This window comes from Strigops habroptila, chromosome 5 (assembly GCF_004027225.2).
Source record: "Strigops habroptila isolate Jane chromosome 5, bStrHab1.2.pri, whole genome shotgun sequence".
Lineage (NCBI taxonomy): Eukaryota > Metazoa > Chordata > Aves > Psittaciformes > Psittacidae > Strigops > Strigops habroptila.
The window spans coordinates 44,363,700-44,386,154 of record NC_044281.2 but is presented as its reverse complement, the minus strand read 5'-3'; the positions used below and the strand labels follow the sequence as shown (position 1 = coordinate 44,386,154).

General features: G+C 38.6%; 1 protein-coding gene across 17 annotated transcripts in view; it reads left to right on the top strand.

Annotated features, from left to right (window-relative positions):
• MBD5 (methyl-CpG binding domain protein 5) overlaps positions 1-22,455 on the top strand; it is a 152,088-nt gene that overhangs the window by 99,269 nt on the left and 30,364 nt on the right. For 14 of the 17 annotated variants that reach the window (XM_030486981.1, XM_030486977.1, XM_030486982.1 and 11 more), the window contains 4 exons: positions 1,133-1,814; positions 6,853-6,955; positions 7,619-7,799; positions 10,962-13,100. In XM_030486981.1, the coding sequence (XP_030342841.1) occupies positions 1,702-1,814; positions 6,853-6,955; positions 7,619-7,799; positions 10,962-13,100 (2,536 nt within the window). In that variant the 5' untranslated portion in view covers positions 1,133-1,701. The remainder of the gene's footprint in view (positions 1-1,132; positions 1,815-6,852; positions 6,956-7,618; positions 7,800-10,961; positions 13,101-22,455) is intronic. The other 3 variants (XM_030486987.1, XM_030486986.1, XM_030486978.1) reach the window with 3 other exon arrangements.

Genomic DNA, 22,455 nt, shown 5'->3' with positions numbered 1-22,455 from the left:
CTAAGTAGCACATCTAAAAAGAACGTACTGCGTAAGTGTACTTACGGGAATACTTTTGAGGATTATATTTATGCCTCTGTAGTCTTCCTTTAGTGGTCTGTAAGGAAGGAGCTGTTGCGACTGTTAAATATAGATGTAATGTCTTGTTGGTACTGTTGTTGCAGAAATGTTTTAAGATCCTAAGTATTTATGTTCCATCTCTACCTCAAGAAACCTTTTCTTATTAAAATCGGTCAGGTCTATAGTAACACTTACTATGTTTTGAAATATTAGCATAACATTAGTATTAGGAATAAGGCAGAATTGACATGAGATTCCAAATAAAACCTGTTAACGTTGTTACTACAATAGTCATCAGTGCCATCTTACAGTTGAGTTCTAGGAATTTTTTTTTTTTTTTTAAAGTATTTACTATTTGAATTGCATATTCCATGTTTGTCTTGCCTTAATAAAACATCCCACCTCAAGAGTTAAGTCTCACCTGGTCAACTTGAAAAACTATTTTGGAGGAACACACGCTTTACGTCATTCTAAACTTCTTCCATGAAGATTCACTTGTACAGTGTAATCATATAGGGGGAATTATTACTTATGATATTAAGATTGCTTCACAGGTATTCTGAGAGCAGCGCATTGATGCTGGCTTTTCCCTTTTTATACAATTTTTTGTAAGATGATTAATTTAGTCTAAATGCAGGGGGTTTCCATTTTTATAGATATTACCAACCCTAGAACCATCTCCCTTCACATTAAATTCATTCAGCTTTGTAAACAAATTTTAAGGCCGTTAATTGAGGTAGTCATCTGTTGATAATTCTGAACAGAAGCATATGCAAAACTATTCAGTTAAAAGATACATGCCTTAATTCACCCAAACTGTACATTAACTATTTAGTAACAGTTGCACTCTCATAGCTTTTAAAATGTAGCTCTGTTGCATCCACATATAAATAGAATATGCTAGCAGGATTTTATTCAACCTAAGCCTTATTTTGATAGTTCCATTGACATTTAAAATTTTGTTTCCAAGCTCTTTAAATGGATGCAGCTGTATACATCTTCCTGAGTTACTGAACTGGGCTGAAAGACTTCAGAAAATGGCTCATGTGTTTTCTATATCTGTATTTTTCAGGCTGTTTTCTTGGAGCCAGGGAGTCATGAAAGAAACTCAAGAAGACAACTTGGATAATGAACGGAAGATAAAAAGAAAACAAAAAGAATGTGGCATATAAAGGGTATAATACCTGGAGGTATTAGATCTGACTCATATTTATAAAAATGAGACAAGCTTTCACAAAAAACAAGTTATCTTAGACAGTCATCAAGCTTGGAGCCATGCTGTTGAACTAGAAATTCTCCTTTTCCCCATTCTCCTTTCTGACAGGTAACAAAGGATTGGTGAATTATGATTTTCCCAAGTTGGAAGCACTAATTTTTATCTATATAGTTCATCCTTATGAATATATAAGGAGTTAAACATTGCATATTTAATGTGGATTATAATGGGAAAGTGACTCATTAACAAAAATGGCCACTTTTAAGGACTTGGTTTCAAACTGAGCTGGAGCCTCCCAATGCACTTTGTACAGTTTGGGGAAAGGTGTACTGAATGGCCTTCTCTGGGAGGCCATGATGATATGTAGTAAAAGGATATCATCTTACTGTTGATATCTTTGAAGACTCATAAACAGAAACAGAAAAATGAATGGTGGAAAGGAGTGTGACGGAGGGGACACGGATGGAGGGCCACCAGCAGTGCAAGTTCCCGTTGGTTGGCAGCGACGGGTGGACCAAAGTGGAGTGCTCTATATCAGGTAAGGTTGTCTGAGGTGGTTACTGGTTTTGTTTTCATTGTAGTTTTGCCAGAACGTGTGGTAAATTAGTAAGTCAGCTCATCTTTTGTACTCAAAAACTTCAGGGCTTGTTCTTTTTGAAGTGCGAAATCATTTTTTCTGCTGATATTAGTGGAGTCCACTTATGTCAGTTGTGCCATTTGCATGCCCTTAACATAGTCTGAAATCTAATATTGCTAGGTCTTGAAAATTTGATAATAATACACATTTTGCTTTAGGCATGAATAGTTCTTTATTACTTATTATTGTCATACGGGTTTTAAAGCTAAGCAGTAGCCGATTTAACCTTACTTAATATCTTTATTATTCAAACCTTTTGCAGTGAAACTAACCAGAGTTTTAGTTATATGCCACATCTGAGACGATGAGAAATCTCCGCTATCTTTTGCTGATTCCCAGATGCACAGGCATTGCCTTTTCCTTGCACCAGTATGGGCTTTTTATAAGAGCCTTTGCTGCTCGAATTCGACACCATGATCAGACATGCAAACAATTCATGAGTGATAAGTCAGAGTGAGACTGTCTTCTGTCAGCAGCAAGCCTTCAGCTCAGTTTATGCAGTGCCATGCAGCTTTATCCTGACAGTCAGTAGCTCTTCCGTAAGTCTTTTCTGGGTTTATCTTCAAGGTCTCCATTATATTTTTATGTTTTACTTACTCTCTTTTGAAAGGAAATTAAAGTGGTGCAACTCCTTAGTAGCTGCAGAAAACATGAGGTTTTATATGCCCTGTGAAGGTCCTTTGTCCACTAATGCTGATGTTCTTCAGCAAGACTTACTTCTATGGATTCCCCACATTTTTCATGTAGAAAAGACAGGAACACAAGCCTAGATCCAAAGTTTAAAGTATTTTATTTGTTTGTTTTGTTAGCTTGTTGGTTTGGGTTTTTTTGCTTCTCCCTGGAACAGTCACAAAGAAATGCATTGAAATTACTATTAAATTAATGTGTTCAGACAAACAGACTATAAATTAAATGTTATTGGAAAAAAGATCCAAGTTAGCTTTAACAAAATATGGGTACATCAGGTTTACATCACAGAATTCTAAATGATTATCAGTCTGTTATTTGCTTAATCTTATTCCACTAGTCTGTGATTAAAATAACCACTTCTTCACAACATTTTATGTATTACCAATACAAAATTCTTTAAGGAGTCAAAGCATACTCCAATTTTACACTAAACTACCATAAAAGATCAAATGCATTCCAGTGTTTCTTGTTTATATTCTCAATTAGCAGAATCAAACAAAATCCATGTCAGTGATATGCATGTCAATGATAAATCGCCTTCCCTTTGTATTTCTCATTACAGCTATAATTTACTGGGCCTCTGCCTTAGTTAAAAATCAATGAGAAAGACAAAGTTGTCGGTTGGTTGTTTTTTTTTTTTCCCTAGCATCTAAGTATGCAGGCATCAGGACATAAAATGCTTTGGTATTTTTATATACCTGATGATCCTACCTGCTTTTGAACTTCACTTTCTACAGCTGTAAGAAGCAGGCCACAAAGCTTCTGCTGCTTCTTCAAGCATGTGTCTTTCATGTTTATAAATTAGTAAATGTGGGTATAATTCTGACAGTTACTTGCTTGTCTATCTTTTTTTTTTTTTATATGTTCTCTTTGTTCAGGGGGACTTTCTTAATATTTCTGTTCTGAATTGCCTTACACAAAACACTGGTTTTATTCTTGTTGATCCTCTTAATTAAGTGTACTAGTTACCTTTTTCAGCCTGGGGGAGCTGGTATTATTTCTGTCCTCTTCCCAAGTTTTGCCCATGGTTTGTTGTTTTTTTTCCTCTTTAATCCAGTGGTTAATTTCCTGGTTGCCTTCTGTAAGCCCTTCTGATTAAGAAAAGTTGCTTAGCATGGTCCACAACTCTTACATTCTTGTTTGGTGGAAGTCACACAGTAGGATATGTTAGCTGGAAAGGATGGAAGTCAAATAGTCTAACCTCCTGCTTGACATGGAGCACCCACAGCACTTGATCAGGTCAGCCCTTGGTTTCACCAGCTGCATCTTCATGGATTGAGTTTCCACTGCCTCTCTGGGTAATCTGCTCCAGTGCTGCTTCTGAAGGAACAGCCACCCTGAAAATATGCACGGCATTTATTGAGAGAATGAAAGGCCAAACAATATTGACTCAAAAGATGTCCAAGGGAAAATTAGTGTATTTATTAAGATCTGACATGATTTAACTAGAATAGATGGTCCCAGCTGAGTAGGGACTCATTCTAGTTATGTTTCCTTATAAAGTGTGCACGTTTTTCTATCAACTGTCAACAGTTGCTTTGGATTAAACCCATTAATTAACTGGTTTTTATTACCTGATAAAAGCACTGAGTTGAGTCTCAGTGATATTCTGGGTGAAACAGTGCTGCTGCCTTAAAGTAGCACCTAAATCTTTTCTTCAGCTTACTGTTCATGAAGTCATCGGTGGAATAAACTGAGAAAAGCACTTTGATAACAGGAACAGATACCACAACTGTCAGTAACAGATCCTAATATATTTTATCATTTGCTCTTTCTTGGGTTTTTGGGAGGCCTAAAACTTCTGGATTACCTAAGCTCTAAAAAAAACTGTTGTTTCTTACAAGGGAAGCTGTGGATAACCCCTTCCAGTATAGAAGCGTGAGGAAATTTGTGCGCACAGAAGATACTTTGCGTTTACATAGGTCTCTCCAGGAACAAGGCCTTTTTAAAATTTAGTTGATTCTTGTGAACAAATAACCATGCATGTATGCATGGCTTTAAACTGAAAGAGGGTAGATTTAGATGAGATATTAGGAAAAAATTCTTCCCTGTGAGGGTGTTGAGGCACTGGCACAGGTTGCCCAGAGAAGCTGTGGCTGCCCCATCCCTGGCAGTGTTCAAGGCCAGCTTTGAGCAACCTGGTCTAGTGGAAGGTGTCCCTGCCTGTGGCAGGGGAGTTGGAACTAGAATGATCTTTAAGGTCCCTTCCAACCCAAACCATTCTATGGTATATGTGGAGTAGGAATGCTGAATCCCACATGCCACAGATTCAGTGGGCTGATCTGTGCTCTTCTGGTAAGAGTTAGTATCCCAACCTTCCCTTCCACCCACTGATGGTCAGGGCATTGAATGTGTGCTTAGGCAAATCACGCACCAATGAAGGATATTTAAAATTGCTTTACTCTAGGAATAGAGGGGGGCAAAATGAACTCTGATGGTATAGCTTTACTCTTGCTGTTCAGTCATCCTGTTTCACCAATGCAAATAAAATGCCATCCTGACTCCAGAGCATATTCCCAGGGACATAGAAAGTGTCTGTAAAGATTTTGCATGTAGATGGGATAGTGTAGAGCAAATGCCAATCTGAGTTTCTCCCATGAGAAGCTGCTACATCTTCAAGTGTGGACCTTGCCCGGGGTGAGCAGTTGCTCCTGTGTGTATAGTCAGGGCAGGCTGGGAAAGTCCACAGTGATCAGCCAGCGCTGGAAATGCAGACCTGTAGAGAACAAATGACACTCACTGAGTTAAAATATGATAATGGTAGTATCATGGTTTAACCAGTTTATAGCTGAAATGAAAATACAGAAAAATAAAAAGTTATTTCACCCTGCTCCCCAAGTATTTCAGCTTAAGACTGGGAAGGTGATTTTCTGACCTATTGCTTCATGTCTGTACCATTATTTTTAGATTGCTCTTTTATTGTAGAATCATAGAATGGTTTGGGGTGGAAGGCACCTTAAAGACCATCCAGTTCCAACCCTCCTTCCACTGTCAGGGACACCTTCCACTGGACCAGGTTGCTGAAAGACTTATCCAACCTGTCCTTATCTTACTCACCCACAGAACTGTCGTTGTTACACGGTGACCTGGGCAGTTCTCTCTGAAATAACTATTTCAGGTCAAGTCAGGCAAATAAATTACTTATTTAAACTGTTGTCATAACTTTAAATGTCACTTGCAGATGTTGCTTTACATGTGATTTAGTTCTTATGCAGAGTTAGGTGTTTATACATTGGGTTTTAAGAAAGTAAGTTTGTCATAGTTTGGAATTTTGACTCTTTTTTCATGATCCAAACCATTCCACTGAAGTTGTTTTTGTTAAAATAAGAGCTATTTACAGCTGCCATTACGAACCAGTGTTTTATCTATCCTCATAAATTACTGTATTCTTTCCCTGATAAACAGCTTAGATGGCCAAGTAATAAAGAGCAATCTGGAAGTTACAGGCTTGTGACATGAGAACTTTTTTCATCTTATGAATTAGTGATTTTGCCGTAACAGAATTTCCAGTGTCCTATTTTTGGATGTGGAGATAATGATTTTCTGGTGGGAGTTAGCGAAATCCAAGTGCAGTTTATCAGAAACTCACTGGACTGGCTTCTTGGTATAATATTTCTCACTTTCAGTGAGAGGGTTGAAATTTTAGCTGAGTGAAATCAAACTGTTTATGCAACTAAGAGACACGACCACAACAGTTTTTGTTACTGTGTTCTGTATGTGTTTTCTCATACTCCTTGAAACACACTTTTGTGTTTTTTTCCTTTTTAAATGAGGTCCCTTTACCTTTTTAAATGAGTCCTAAAAAATACAGATGAGTGTCATGCCTGCATGGAACTGCAGTGGTGTGATAGAAGGGAAGGAGGTCCATGGGGACTGCACGCTGCCTGTGTTATGCTTAATAGGAGAGAGGAGGGAGAAAAATAATCTTAGTGTAGTTAAGCAGTAGTTAAGGCTTTCAAGCAGGGCTTTAATGTGAATATTAAATATCAATAATCTGAGTTTCTTTCTTTTTCTGCATTTGCTGTGTTTGGTTTTCTGTAGTAAGATCTTCCTTTAAAATGTGTTTTGGGGGGGCTGTTTTGGTAAGTATCATCTCAGTTCTTGACTAAAAGCAATAAGTCCTATAAAAAAAATACAAAATCTTAGCTGTGGTATCATAAACACAGCTCTGTATGTGAGCTGTTAGGATAGTAAGCAGAAGTCATGATGTATCAAATAGCTTATATTCATCATTTCTGTTCCTTTACAGTCCCAGTGGGTCTTTATTATCCTGCTTGGAGCAGGTGAAGACTTACTTGCTGACTGATGGAACATGCAAGTGTGGCCTAGAATGTCCTCTCATTCTTCCCAAGGTAAAGAGAAACATCATTATGGATCTCTGTACTATAATCCTTACGAGCTATGTCAGCTGATGTGCTATGCCATGGCTTAGTCTTTGTTCAGATCAGATATAGGAAATGAGATAAATGGTATATACCCAAAGATTTACCATAAAATTTACCAAAAATTAATCTCCCCTCTGCCTTTTTCCCTCATGGAAAACATCTGACTCAGGTTTTCTGGTGTTTGAAGATTTTACTATTAAACTGGAAACCTACCATCGACAGCATTACGTTAACATGGAGAATCGGAGTGAAACACTGACGTGATAGCTTCAGTATCAGCTTCAAAATTTTATATTCTATATACAAATTGTAAACTTTTCTTCTTAATCACAGGGCAATCTCAAACATGCATGGTCCTTTCTCTTTTCCTCCATACTCTTTATCCTGAGGAGTGTTAAAGTGCTGTTGCTAGATGACAGCTTCCATGACTCTGCTTGCTTACTTATATTCACTTTTCATTTATAATCTTGAAATGCGCTATAAAGGTATCTCTTGGACAGTGTAGGAGCAGTCAGAGAGCTCTACAGAACAGTGGCAAATTTAATTCTATGTAAAATGTTTGGTTTAGCTATACTTGGTGAGTTTGCTACCTCTAATGACTGTTTTAAACCTTGGAATTTTTACTCTCAGGTCTTTAATTTTGATCCTGGAGCTGCTGTGAAGCAAAGAACTGCTGAAGATGTTAAGGCGGATGAAGATGTCACCAAACTATGCATACATAAAAGGAAAATTATTGCTGTGGCTACACTTCATAAAAGCATGGAAGCACCACATCCTTCACTAGTTTTAACGAGTCCTGGTGGTGGAACAAGTAAGTAAAACCATGCAGAATCATTTAATTACTTGATTTTAAATATATGTAATTCCTGTGCAGAACCACTTCCAAAAGTCTAATGTATCTATGAGTGAAATAGTAAACAGATTCATGTTAAAAATTGAGGTAGTAATTAGAGGGACGTAGGTGGTTAGAAAATGAGTCTAAAAAGCAGGTCAGCCCAGACTTAAGAGCACGGTTTTCTTGGAAAAGATATCAGATTGTTCTAGACAAAGAAAATACATTAGCTCTCATCTTTTGGAACTGTTGTAATATGTCTGATATTCTGTCACATGGGAAATTAGAGAAGCAGAATAAAGTGATTATAAAGGGATTAGAATGTGGCTAAGGACTTGACTAAATGGGAAATTGTATTGCAAGGCAGAATGTACAGTAAGAGAAGATCTCCACTGTAATTTCTGAAGGATTATTTTGGGGGACCAACCTGGATTAGCATCTTAATTACCTATATCAACAAAAATTGAGGCAATTTGTCGATGGATGAAGTTGACAGGTATTGTCAAAACAGGAGATCAAAACATGTTGAAAAACATGTTTTGTTCATAGAGATCATAGAGGATCATAGAGACCTGGAGTGAAAAGAAAAGGTATAGCAATAAATCCTGTTAATTGTAAGGTCATTCACCTGGGGACTAGTGAAAAAAGCTATTAGCTGTAAATTATTGAGAAAGAAGACCTAGGTATAGTAGCTGATCAAAGATGCCTGTGAGCAGTACCAGATGGCAGTATAGTGCAGATCAGTGTGACTCAAAGAGAAGTACAAATGCTGTTGTATGTGTACTGCCTTCCTGCACTGCTGTTCTCGCTGGCGGCACTCAAGCTGAAATAGAACAGAGGCTTTGCTCTTAGTGAACTGCAAAACCTGTTCATGGAAGTCATCTAAAAGTGTTTAGCTTGTTCAACCTAGCAGAGTGGTGGCTGAAAGGAGATGTGATTGCTGTCAATAACAGCATCAGGAGAATCACTGCAGAAATAAAGCTACTTAAGCTGAAGGACAAAGCGCTGAAAGAAATAGCTACAAAACCAGAGTTGCATAGAAACTTCAACTGAAAGTTAGGTACTTTGTAAGGATTACAAGGAGGGGTTCTGAAGTAGTCTTACAAATCCAAATGGTTAGGACAAAGGGGTGAAGGTTACTTTTAAGACAGAGCTTGGAAAGTTTATGATTATATACTCTGATACACACAACTTCTGGGAAACGGTCCTTGATAATCTGTCAGTTCTTTTGCACCCTTATATTGCTGTAGTAATAGCTGGCTAATTGCTAACCGCTTTGTAGCTTGACTTCAAAGTGGAAAATTTTAAGAGCATAAAAATAAATAATATATTTCAGATACAGAGACAATGCTAAGAAACCAGTGCTGCTTGTAGTACTGATGTGCTCTTGCATTTTCAGATTGCTATTTTTTTATTTTAAAACTTTCTTTAAATTGTTTTTTGCAGTGCATTTTTTTAGCTATCAGTGCAATTTTCCAAATTACTGTGCACTTTCTTTATTTTTTTTTTTATTCTTTGAGTCATACTTAAATTTTTTTTTTTTTTTAATTAGCAAAATTAAGGAGGTAAACTCAGCTAAATATTAAAGACATGAGTCACATTTATATGGTCTTTCTCTGTTGATCAGAATTTTGTGCACTAAGCAATGAAGAAAATTTCCCTATAAATTGGCTTTTGAAACAAAATGTCTCTTCATTCATGCGTTCTTACTTTTGTCCATATGCTTAGGTCCAGCATTCAAGGTGAGGGTTCTCGTACATATTTTGTTTTGCAGTTCAGTCTTGAAATTTGTCCCCTAAAAGAGACTTTGGTTGTATTTTGGGAAAGGTAATATGTTTGTTTCTGTCATGATGTAGCTGGTTGAGCAAATAGGATGAAGGGACGATTGTCAGTGCCATCTGTCCTCTATGGCCAGTCTGAAGGAAAGAACGGAATTGGGTTCTTGTGAGCAGAGGAATTTAAAGGCACCTCTGAATTCATTTGAACATGATATCTCCAACTTGTTATTCAAGTTTAAGTTTGCATATGCAGAGGCTGCATGCCAAGTACTCCAAACCGAATTACAAATTCCCAGAGCAGCAAAAACTGGCAGAACGTCCACCAGACTTGGAGCTGCTTGTGATGGTGTTCTTAACGTAAAATGTTTGGGGAAAAAAAAAAAAAATCTTTTTAAATAACACTGATACTAATGGGCAGAAAACAATAGTGGTCTTCTGCTCGTAGGAAGGTCTAGTCTCAAAACTGGGATTTACAGGAAATTTTTCAATTGTTGAGGGGTTCACATGTCTGCATACACAAATATCCCCAAGGCCTTTATTCTGAAAACAAACGTATAAGGTAGAGTCCCTTCTTAAATTTAGTGTCTTCACCTCAAGCAAAGCTAATTGCAGAAACTGCAGGAAAAGCCTTAATTCAGTAAAGAAATGCAAGACGTGATATAACATATGTCCTCACCTTTTTAGCAAGGCAGTTCCCAGGAACAGATTAACTCTGAGGACTGGAACTCAGCGCCCTTGGTACCAGCAGGTGATGCGGAGCAGCCAGAGAGGCTGCATCCTGCCTGGCACAGCCACGGTCTCTTCAGTCTCTGCAATTAAGTCCTTTGCTGAGTACAAATCTGTGCCAAAGTCGTATGGCACAGCTTCCCGTTCATCCTCACCAGGGACAGTATTTAGGGCAGGACCCTTTTCTCTGTAGGGGGAAGAGAAATCAGTCTAAACCCTTGTTGGGCTTTGTTCCTACTGTATTCAATAGATGGTGCCAGAGGCTCCTTTTCCTTGCGACAGTGATAGCCTGCTCCTCCTGCCAGCTCTTTGAGCAGCAGCCAAAGTGGCGATGCTGGAGATTCAGGAGTAGGACACCGGAGATGATGGTTAGAAAGAAAAGACAAAAGGGAAGGAAAAAGATGTAAAGCTGTCCATATTTATGCAGTCTTTATATGGGAATTAAGGTCTATACTATATAGTAGGGTAGCATGCACCATTCCACAACTACTTGGTGATTTAGGTATTATTTCTGGTGAAGCAAAAGTTTAGCCAGAAGGGTTTCTAGCTTTTATGAATATTTTCACACACAGCAGTTTTGCACTGAAATGTGTGATACCAGATTTCAAAACAGTAACTGTTGTGTTTTTAATATCAGGTGCAACTCCAGTAGTTCCTACTCGAGCAGCAACTCCAAGATCAATGAGGAATAAATCACATGAAGGAATTACAAATTCTGTGATGCCAGAATGTAAGACTCCTTTCAAGTTGATGATAGGGGCATCTAATGCCATGGGTAGGCTTTATGTGCAAGAAATGGCTGGAAGCCAGCAACAAGAACTTCATTCTGTCTATCCTAGGCAGAGATTGGGTAGTAATGAGCTTGGACAGAAGTCTCCGTATCGTGGCAGTCATGGTGGGATGCCCAGTCCAGCTTCATCAGGATCACAGATATACGGAGATGGCTCAATCTCTCCTAGGACTGACCCACTTGGAAGCCCTGATGTTTTCACAAGGAACAATCCCAATTTTCATGGAGCACCCAACTCTAGTCCTATTCACATGAACAGGACACCTCTGTCTCCACCATCGGTAATGCTACATGGTTCTCCCATACAGTCATCCTGTGCAATGGCTGGAAGGACTAATATACCTCTTTCCCCAACCTTGACCACGAAAAGCCCAGTAATGAAAAAACCCATGTGTAATTTTTCAACTGGTATGGAAATACCACGAGCGATGTTTCACCATAAACCGCCCCAAGGTCCACCCCCACCTCCTCCACCACCTTCTTGTGCTCTTCAGAAAAAGCCATTAACATCGGAAAAGGATCCACTTGGCATACTTGACCCTATTCCTAGCAAACCAGTAAATCAGAATCCTGTTATCATTAACCCAACTACTTTCCATTCAAATGTCCACTCTCAGGTACCCGTGATGAATGTAAGCATGCCTCCTGCTGTCGTCCCTTTGCCAAGTAATCTTCCTTTGCCAACTGTAAAACCTGGTCACATGAACCATGGAAGTCATGTTCAAAGAGTTCAGCATTCTGCTTCAACTTCCCTCTCCCCTTCACCAGTGACATCCCCAGTTCATATGATGGGATCCGGGATTGGAAGGATTGAGGCTTCTCCCCAAAGATCACGTTCTTCTTCTACATCATCAGATCATGGAAATTTCCTGCTGCCTCCAGTAGGACCACAGTCATCCTGTAGCGGTATTAAAGTTCCTCCCAGGTCCCCAAGGTCAACAATAGGGTCACCAAGACCATCTATGCCATCTAGCCCTTCCACCAAGCATGAGGGACTTAATCAATACAAGGACATCCCTAACCCATTAATTGCTGGAATGAGTAATGTATTAAATCCTCCAAACAATGCAGTTTTTTCTACTGCATCGGCTGGAAGTGGTTCCTTGAAGAGTCAGCCTGGTTTGCTGGGAATGCCTTTAAATCAGATCTTGAACCAGCACAATGCTGCCTCTTTTCCAGCAAGCAGTTTACTCTCAGCAGCAGCCAAAGCACAGCTAGCAAATCAAAATAAACTTGCTGGTAACAACAATAACAGCAGTAGCAATTCTGGACCTGTTGCCAGTGGAGGCAACAACGAAGGACATAGCACTTTAAATACCATGTTCCCTCCTGCTGCCAGTGTACTTCTACCAACGACTGAAGGGCAAAGTGGCCGAGCAGCACTGAGAGATAAATTGATGTCTCAGCAAAAAGATCCTCTGAGAAAAAGAAAGCAGCCGGCCACCACGGTGTTGAGTTTGCTAAGACAGTCTCAGTTGGACAGTTCTGGAGTTTCCAAAGCTGGATCTGATTTGATAAGAAAGCAAAGTCAAAGCTCATTTCCCGTCAGTTCTATGTCCCAGCTACTTCAGTCCATGAGTTGTCAAAGCTCTCACATGAGCAGCAATAGTACCACCAGTTGTGGGAGCTCAAATACTGCTTTACCTTGCTCTGGTAACCAGATGCATTTTGCAGACACCAGTATGAACTCTGGCAGTCTCCAGAACTCACTGGCACAGAGTTTACCCTTGCGAGGGGAAGGTGTGCACTGCCAGAACACAAACACTAACTTTGTCCACGGTACTAGCCCAGGCACAACCAACCATCTTGCAGGTTTAATAAATCAGATGCAGGCTAGTGGGAACTGTGGGATGCTCAGTCAGTCAGGAATGGCTTTAGGAAATTCATTACATCCAAACCCACCTCAGTCAAGAATCCAGGCATCCTCCACTCCAGTGATACCAAACAGCATTGTTAGCAGCTGTAATCAAACAAGTCCTGAAACAGGTACGTTTCCTTCTAAAAGGATACCCCTATATTTGACTGATCGGGAATATGCGATAACTTTTTTTAAATGGGCTCCTCTTACGTATCTACTTTTTTAAACTTGGGTTCACCAGTATGCAAAGTATGCCTGTTTTATGCTGATATCCAGATTCTCAAAAATAAAACAAGTAAAAAACAGTGGCAGACTAAAATACATCTCCCTTTCTCTGAACAAAATCATCCTGGCCTCCTTCCTGTGACAACTCTTGCTTCTATTAACTTCCACACACTCTGTGTAAGTAAAATCCATGCGCTTTTGTACATACCCAGACAACAGCTTTTGTCACTTGCCCGAATAAACTGGGGGGGTTTTTTGCAGCATGCTGTGCTACTTCAACCATAGAATGCCATGGCTAAGTTGGCAGTCTGTGTCCAGACTATCCATGCGTTCTTTACTGCTTGCATTAAAGAGTTCGTGTTATTGGAGATGGGAGCACACACTAGTGCAAAAGTTGACAAAATAAGTCTTTTCAAGGAAAGCACAGAGGAATCATAGAATGGTTTGGATTGGAAGGGACCTTAAAGAACATCTAGTTCCAACCCCCCCTGCCACGGACAGGGACACTTTCCACTACAGCAGGTTGCTCAAAGCCCTGTTCAACCTGGCCTTCAACACTGCCAGGGATGGAGCAGCCACAGCTTCTCTGGGCCACCTGTTCCAAGTGTCTCATCACCCTCATAGTGAAAAATTTTGCTGCATCTTTGTTTGCCTTAAACACAGTAATTTTACTAAGCTGGTAGTTAAGTGGTTGAGTAAACTGTATCCAGTTGAAAGTGTGTAGAAAGAGATTTCCTGGTTTATTGATCAGTGAAGACTTGGAAAGGAAACAGGTATGCTGCTGTTCCTATCTCTGTGCTGTTTAAAGATAAAAATGACACAGGTCAAAAATGTGTATTTTATTTAACTACTACTAGTTGAACAAAGGATGCAGTTTTGAAAGATGGTACTATGTTAATTTCTTAACCAGAAAGAAAACTTACATTTGATATTTCAGCTTGGTTAACTTGCAAAGCGTGTTTGATACAGTCACAGCTAAACTACATCGGGTCAAACGAAAGTGACTGTAAGCATGCAAGCTGTCTCTCTCATTAGCCCAGGGAAGAACCTGATGTGTATTCCTGAGCTACCTCCAGGAGAGCTGCTTATTCTTTAAAATACAGAATAGAATTATATAAAAATAATTTTCTAATATTATGCTGGTCACAGTTTCTGATTATTTCTAAGGGTTTTTCTACATTCCTGATGAAAAAAAGTAATCTTTTTTTCCTTAGCTATATTGGTGGTTTGTGTTGCAGGCAAGCAGCTATTAATCCTTGCATGGCTGTTTTGCCTTGTCATGCTGACAAAGAGGAGCATTTCCTGGTATAGTCTGTCTCTTCTGAGACAGTACTTTCTTCTGAACAGAACAAAGATCTGGGTTTGCCTTAGGAGCTTACTTTCCTGTACCACTAAGCATGCCACAGAATCCCTTTAGCAGGAACTCTTTGGGTTTCCACCTCTGTTGAGTTCAGTGGGGACCACTGATATGTATGGGTTCTTCTGAATTCATAGAGTCATAGAATAGTTTGGGTTGGAAGGGATCTTAAAGATCATCTAGTTCCAGCCGCCCTGCTACAGGCAGAGACGCCTTCCACTAGACCAAGTTGCTAAAAGCCCCATCCAACCACTTCAGTATTATTGAAACATTGGACTACAGTCAGCTTGCCCTCCAGAGAATAGAAAGGACTGAATGTTATGTGAGATAAGAGCCTGTGTGTCAGAAGTTCCTGTCAAGAAGCTGAGCAGTAGTGGTTCACCCCGTGTGGGGTAAGGGTTGAAAAGGTTCAAGATCAACCGTTTTACATTACATAAAAGTTATCAATAAAATGTCGCTTAAAGACTATTAAAGTCGGCTTCTGAGAACAAGAACCCAGGTTCATTCCCATATAGGGTCTTGTTCCTGGTACATCACTGACCCAGCCATGCTCTTCTCTGGTGTGGCGGTAGCTGGGACCATGTGTGAATGCTGCCTCGGCTTGATGGAACTGCTTGTCGGCATTCCTATGCTAGTCAATCAGAGCCTTTTGCCTGTATTGCCAGTCCTCGTCTTCAGGCAAGCTGGATTTCTTCCTGAGAAGACAAATGCGACAGAACAAATCTGTGCATGTGTCAAAGCCCCATGAAGAAAGGTTTCAACATAAACAGCCAATTCAGTTCTCATAAATATAGGAAGAGAGTAACATATATATTACCCCACCTAGAAACCTCTGCTGTGGGTTTTCTACAGAATGATATTTCTGATACCCTGGTGTGATACTTGATAGAATTATAGCAATATAATTATAGGGCCTTAAACTGACACTTTTTTTCTTAGCTAAATGATAAGTGGTAGTCCTGTGTAGGCAAAGACTAAGAAAGAGTTGTATATATTCTGTTCCTCACTCCTGAAGGGATTTGTTTCTTTAGTTTTGATGTTTTCAAAATGCATGCAACTTGCATTTAATTATTTTATTAAGAGCCTAGAGACCTCTTTAAGATGAAATTTCAGGTGCTGTTACCAATATGTTACACCCAGGGCAAGGTCCTGAACCAGTGCCTAAACCTTCATCCAGCCTCCTGCCCGAGTCATTGCAGCAGCACAGGGCTCAGGCATAAGATTTAAATCTCATCCATAGCCCGTGAAAATCCAGATATGGATATTTTGTTGTGTTTGCAGGAGAATGGAAGCATTCTTTCCATGAAACAAGTGTGAAATGTTGAGTATTTTGCATGAACAGTAACCTTTGAAAAGCAGTTAGTTAGCACTCCACGTTCAGTTCTGTAGACAAAGCTATTAAGAGGTATATAACTAATTACTCTGACATGGAGAGTTGTTAATTTGGGTGGATGGAGCTGAGCAGTGTCAAACATGCCATGTGAAGCATACTTTTAAGAGCAGTTGAGCTGAGTCAGATGTCTGCAGAAAACTCTTGTGTTCATATTTGAGTTTATGGCCTGCCTTTTTTTTTTTCTTTTCTTTGTTTTTAAGCATTTTAATTGCTAAATCTGTTTTCTGTTTCTGTGCCAGTGTTCAGAATAGCTACTAATCAGAAAATAGTTCCTGAGAGAAAAAATACTGAGAATCACCACAATTAGATAGCTGGTTATTGCCTAAGCTTTTAATTATTTTTTAACCACAGGGAGCAAGTTTTATTATTCTAGCTTTTGTTTTCTTCTTCCACAGATAATATCTTTAGTTTCCAGGTAATTTTCAGTATGAGTGCAAAATAAATTATAAATGAATAATACAAAAATAAAAAATGCTGTTTATGCAGTAAAAGCTTTTGAGGTTTTCTGAGTTTGAGCCCTTGAAAACCGGTTATGAGCAATTAATTTTTATTAACAATTTCAGTCTCTTAGTTGTATTTGGGTTACAAACACTGTTTAATAACAGCTGTCTTACGGAAGAGCTAGGAGCAGGTCTGTATATACTATTTAGGGCTGTTCCTTTGAAGAGTCCATTTTCTGGAAGGAGTCTGGGTTCTAGGCTCATTTTTTTTCCTAATACTTGGTGTTAAATCTTTTGTTAACCTTTGACGCTGTATTCCTCATTAATCAAGCCGTCAGATTTTTCATACACACTGAAGGTAGAATCCAGTTTGGCAGTTTTAAGATTTACTCATTAAGCCACTTTGCCTCTCTTTGGATTTGTCTTTTCTGTTTGTAAAACAGGACTGCATCACTGTGTGATCTGTTGTAGTCTGGGTTAATTTACACTTTTTTTGCTGTTAACATGTGCCATTAGTCCTGAAGTTCACAGTGTAGAAAATCTCTGTGTTGAACATTCAACAAGCAAAATCCTGCTTAGAATGCAACATGCGTAAATAATGGGGTAAATGAAAATGAAAAGTGTTTGGGAGTAAAAGCTGTATACAGCTGATAAGGGAAATCAAGGGAACTAATGTAATAACCATAGCTGGTAGAAATAAAGATGATAAGTTGTCTCAAATATCAGAACATCAGAAATATGAGGAACTCTAGTCTAAGAGTTTAGTAGTGACAAATAAAGGGCAGATGTGGCAAACAAAGTCTGTATGTCTTCCACAGACTCAGAATAACAATTTTTACTGGTGAAATATAGAATAGAAAATAGTTAAATATAATTAAGTAGGGAGGAGCGCACAGGACTAATACCAATCAGTGAGGAGCTTATATCCCACTCAAACAGGATTTATTTTCATACAGCCAGGTACAGTCTGATATAATTGGGAATGGAACATTGCCTTGGAAAACAGTGACTCAGAGAAGGTTTTTAGGAGGCTTTGATTTAATAGACTTAATGCAAACTGTCAAATCAGTGATGATGTAAAAACAAAAAAGAAGTAAAAGAAGAAGCTGGGTGGGTCCTTGGAAACATGAAAGGATCCTTGGGATGCTCCTGGCTCCGTCTATAGTTAAGAAAAACAGAGTTAACAAGTGTCATTCTGGCTGGTGGTCACTGCTCATGAAAGGTACAGAAATACCAGAAATTTTGAAGGAGAGCAGCAAAATTTATACGCGTAGCTGTTGATGAGACCTTGGGATATAAGCCCTAGAGGCAACGACTGTACTCTGTTTTACAGAAGATCCTGCAGTCAGGCTCACCTCGCACATTGTAATCGTGTCAGCAGACCAGATGCTAGGATGTCAACCTGAATACGAGATACTCCAGCACTTGGGAATTCCCTGGAATCTGCTCCTTCAAATAAGTGGCAAAGGAATAGTATCTCTTCCTACAAGTATTTATTCTTGGGCACTATCTGAAAATCATAGAATGCCAGGTTGGATAGGACCTCAAGGCCAAGCATGACCTAGATTTGGTGTCCCAGCACCCTGTCCAGCTGAATCTTCAAAGTGTCCAATGTAAAAGGTGGAAGACTTAATTCTTTTTGCCTTGTCAGAGATTGGCTGGCAACTTCCAGTGGCTGAAAGCTGGTACATACAACATCAAAGAAGTAGTTTTCTTTTTGAGAGAACCGTAAATATTGGAATATGCTAGCAGAGGACATGCTGAGTAAATGAACAGAAAGAGTCTTAAAGAAATTTCACAACCCAGGTGCTGATAGGACTGTTCTGAATGGCGATGGTGGTAGCTTCTGACTTTAGCATCAGCTCAGCTCCCCTCTTGCTGCCCTCCTGTACTCGCCTTCGGGTGGCATGGGGAACAGCGCCGCTTTCACGCTCACTGCTCAGAGTACTTACTTCTGTGTTAAACACTGTCATGTAACTTCATTATCAGGATTTAATCCCAATATAAGATGAAGGATTTATGAAATACTTTTTTCTGCCAAAGTGACAGTTGGCTAGAGTGAGTCATACTAGAGCTGTCGGGGATTGTCTTGCAGAATCAGCAACAGTCTTGTTGATAATCGGATTACGTCTTGGAGAAATTTTAAATCAGAAATCTTTGGGGTTTTTCTTCTTCAGCAGCATGGCAGGGAGAGGGTTCAGGTCTCTGCCATTCGTAATATTTCCTTTCCTCTTGCTTTTCGCCTGTAGCACAAAGCAACAGAGGAGCAAACTGCTTTAGTCTAACTTAAGGATTTGTCCTTAACCTAGGTGAAAAATACTGATGGAAAGTATTACTTCAGATTTTGTGAACCTGTTTTGCTTTGTAGTTTTGGATAAGTATTCTCCCTGACTTTCTAGAAGAGCTGTGAATGTAAGTGCTTTAGTTGGAAAGGAATGATGCTGCGGTTGTGTCCATATTTTGATGATGTGAAGAACCTAAAGCATCAAGTGTTACATGAAAAAAACATTAAATGTACTATCGGATGTAGTGGTAGGTCTCAACATAACATAGGCCCACACTTCTCGAAAAATGGTCTTTCCTATGTGTCAAAGAAGATGGAGTATTTTAAAATGTATCACATTAAACGTGTACGAAGTGGCATATTCTAGTACATGAGTATCTGGATTTGCTTCCCAGAATTACTTTTATATATCATAGAATTACAAAGTCAGTAGAACTTTTTGACTTTAAATTCAGAAGAGTATCTGGCTGGCATCCTTCATGGGGCTTGTTATGTCTGAGAAAAGTTTCTTATTAAATTGAAATAACCCCTAGTCAGGATGCCAACCAGCTACTCTTCTAATTGTAAATTCAGTTGAAATTTTCTATTGCTTTTGGGTTTCAGCATTTATAGAAAGGTACAGAGGGTGGGGGAGGAGAGACAGATTATAAGGAACCACTGTTATTTAAATCGGGAACTACTTTTCAACATTCTACCCTATTTTCCCTTATTATTTTGGGGAGGAATAAAGTTATTATTTTTCTATTCAAATGAGAATTGTGAAGAATGGGGAAAATGTTCTCAATGAAGAGTAAGGTTTCCAGGTATGAGACATGTATGGTAGATCAGGTCTGCTCCCTACCTTGCTGTTGAAATGAATATTCTCATTTATTTGCTCTTGTTAATTCTTGATAGAAGATTCATGCACAAAAGCACTCTCATTCTCTGAGCATAAAGGAATTACTGACTTAGTAGGCATCAGCAATTGTATTAGATAAAACTTAATTGTTACAGTGATAGACTTTTATACAGTCAGTGTAAACGTACTTGCTACCCTGAGGTTTACAATAGAGGAAACCTTTGGAAGTAGAATAGATTTTGCTTTTCAAATTACCTCTATGTACGAATGTTTATTGTTAGCAAATGCTAGCAAATTGGAAGAACTTGGGAATCAGCTTATTCTCTACTTAATTAAGTCAGTTGTTTAGTACAGGGAGCTGAAATGAGTAACTTTCTAATTTTAGCAGAAATGGAAAAAGGAAATGTAGGATTCATTTATTTGTTCTGGTGAGTGAAGATCAGAAATGGTGATATTACCTGAGCACTCACTTGTCAAGGGTTATGCTGAGATCATGTACCGCTTCTCCCACATCAGTTAGGTAGAACTCAATATTGCTAATACATCCTTCATCCTTGTCTTTGAACTTGATACCATCAGTGTGTATTAGCCATGCTTTGAATTCAGCTGCTGCTTCGGGCCCTTCAGGCACAGCCGTGCCTAGTTTGGGAATCACAGTGGCATTACCTTTCAGATAAATACCAAGATTAAAAGTTCAACTTGGTTGACCTCTGCTTACCAAGCACACTGCTTGCTTAGACACACAGCTTGGGGTTTTCTTGTTTTGTTTCTTATAATTTGAATTTGCCCGTAACTCAGTCTTTTAGTTAAACAGACTCTTCTCTGGTTAGTGTTTTCACTGCCATGCATCTATCTAGGAATTTATATTAATAAAAGGTAAAGGATTTGAAAAAAAAAAAAATACAGAAAGCTGAGGCTTATTTTATTAAAGATATTATTGTGGGAAAAAAACCCAAACCCTGAATTATATGCGATTTGCCATACATATTTAGCCCTCACCATCTTCTGAAAATTTCTTAAGCAGAACCAGTGGGCAACTCCAGAAATTGCTAGAGGATGGAGTGGGGACTATTGAAAGAAATAATGCCTTTTATTGCATTTTTAGTTTTATTGAAATTTGCAATACAGTGTTTTACCTCATCTGCAATGCATCTCCCACAACTGTGAATGGGGGAATGATACAAAATGAGATCAGACTAAGTGCTAACACTCCTTCATTTGTATGCTATTGTCTTGACAGTTTTTTACTAGAAGACTGCTTCTGCTTTCTGTTAACAGCTAGGCACATCAGAATAGTTTCCCCAAAGTCATTTTAAAAACAGCAGTGATGATAAAATGCAGAAGTCAGAAAAGACAGGGGCAAGGAGAAGAGCCAAGACTGAAATTGTCAGACGTATTAAAAAAAAAAAAAAAAAATCAAAAAACAAAACAAAAAAAAAGCCCAAACCTAATTTTAAGGATTTCTGTTGTCCTAGAAACTGCTTTGGGTTTTTTGCCCTTCCCCCCAAATTTTTAAGAGTCATTCATGGCTAAGTCACTTTTCAGAAGATGCAGAGACTGCATGCTATAGTCTTCTGTGATTTTCATCCTTAAAATAATCTATTAAAGCAAGAGTTTGAAAAATCCTATTAAGAATGGGGCCAACATTACAGCTGTTTTGTTGTAAGTAAAAAAAAAATACGTGATCATGCAGCATTATGCCGTCGGTAGTCAATAGTAAGACGCTCAGCTGCTACAGCGATAAGCGTGATATTATGGAGAGACAGTTAAATCTGTTTCACAGAAGAGCACATTCTTTGCGGATGGAGTGTTGTATATGAGGGGAGTTCACATTTTTAACTGGTTCTCGTGGGCTGAGAAGGATGTTTTATTTATTGGTCCACTGTGATTTCTCTGTTGTCTCAAGAGAGTGTGCGATCTCGATAAGGGGAACAGCTGACAGTAGTTCGCAGTTAACTGCTGAATTATGGTTTCTTTAGGATTGAAAGCACTATAATAAAGGTGATACCAGATAAATATCTTAAATGTTTTCCATTCCAAAATGAAAAGGGAGAATATAATTATAAAAATGTGTAGCTCTTAGTTCTAAGTTTATAGGTAAGTGATAGACTATGTAGTTAAAGCAAGATATGTTGTCTCAAATTTTTAAGGAATGTGAGGTCGTATCATTTTCATCAGTGACTTCTGTAGAAATTAATCCTCTTAAAATTGCTAATTTAACAATACTGCCACTGACGCAAACTATGTGTTTGGATCTCTATGTCGATATTCTTATTTCATAGTAGTATTGTAGTAGCTTCTGGAGGCTTCATGCTTAGATTGGTAACCCTGTGCGGTAGAAGTTGCACAAGCCATTTGAGTTACAGTAGTAATCACAATGCCTAAGTAATCTTTTGTGCTTTCACACCTTCATAATCTCAGGGTAAGGCATGCAGTAAAACTTCTCTCTCTTCACTCTTGCTGGATCTTTTTGAAAGAATCATGCAGATTTCTTCTGCAAGAGCTACCGAGTTTCATCCTACAAGAGAATGGAAGTGGTGGAGGCTTTACCAAGAAGCTCATTATATGACCAGAGAGTTAAACATGAGTTTCTGACAGTCTTCAAAAAGTTGAAATGTTCTAAATTAAAAAAGCAATGAAGAAAATACCAAATATAAAATAGAGCTAGCTGCATTTTTATTGAATATGCAGGAAAGTAAAAATTTAGAAAGGGCTATCTATAACATTTATTTGTTCTCAACTCTTAAAATGCTTTAGGTGTTAATGGCTAATGAGCAAGTCCTGCACTTTTAGTTTCCTAAGTTCTTAATAAATCTGTTTTATCAGTTATTTTTATTCTCCAAATTCCAGCAATGTACTGTTGAGACTATTGAAATACTAGAATACATAATGGATAGTTCCTTATAGAGAAAAGCATTGTAAAATACTATTTGCATTATCATTTTC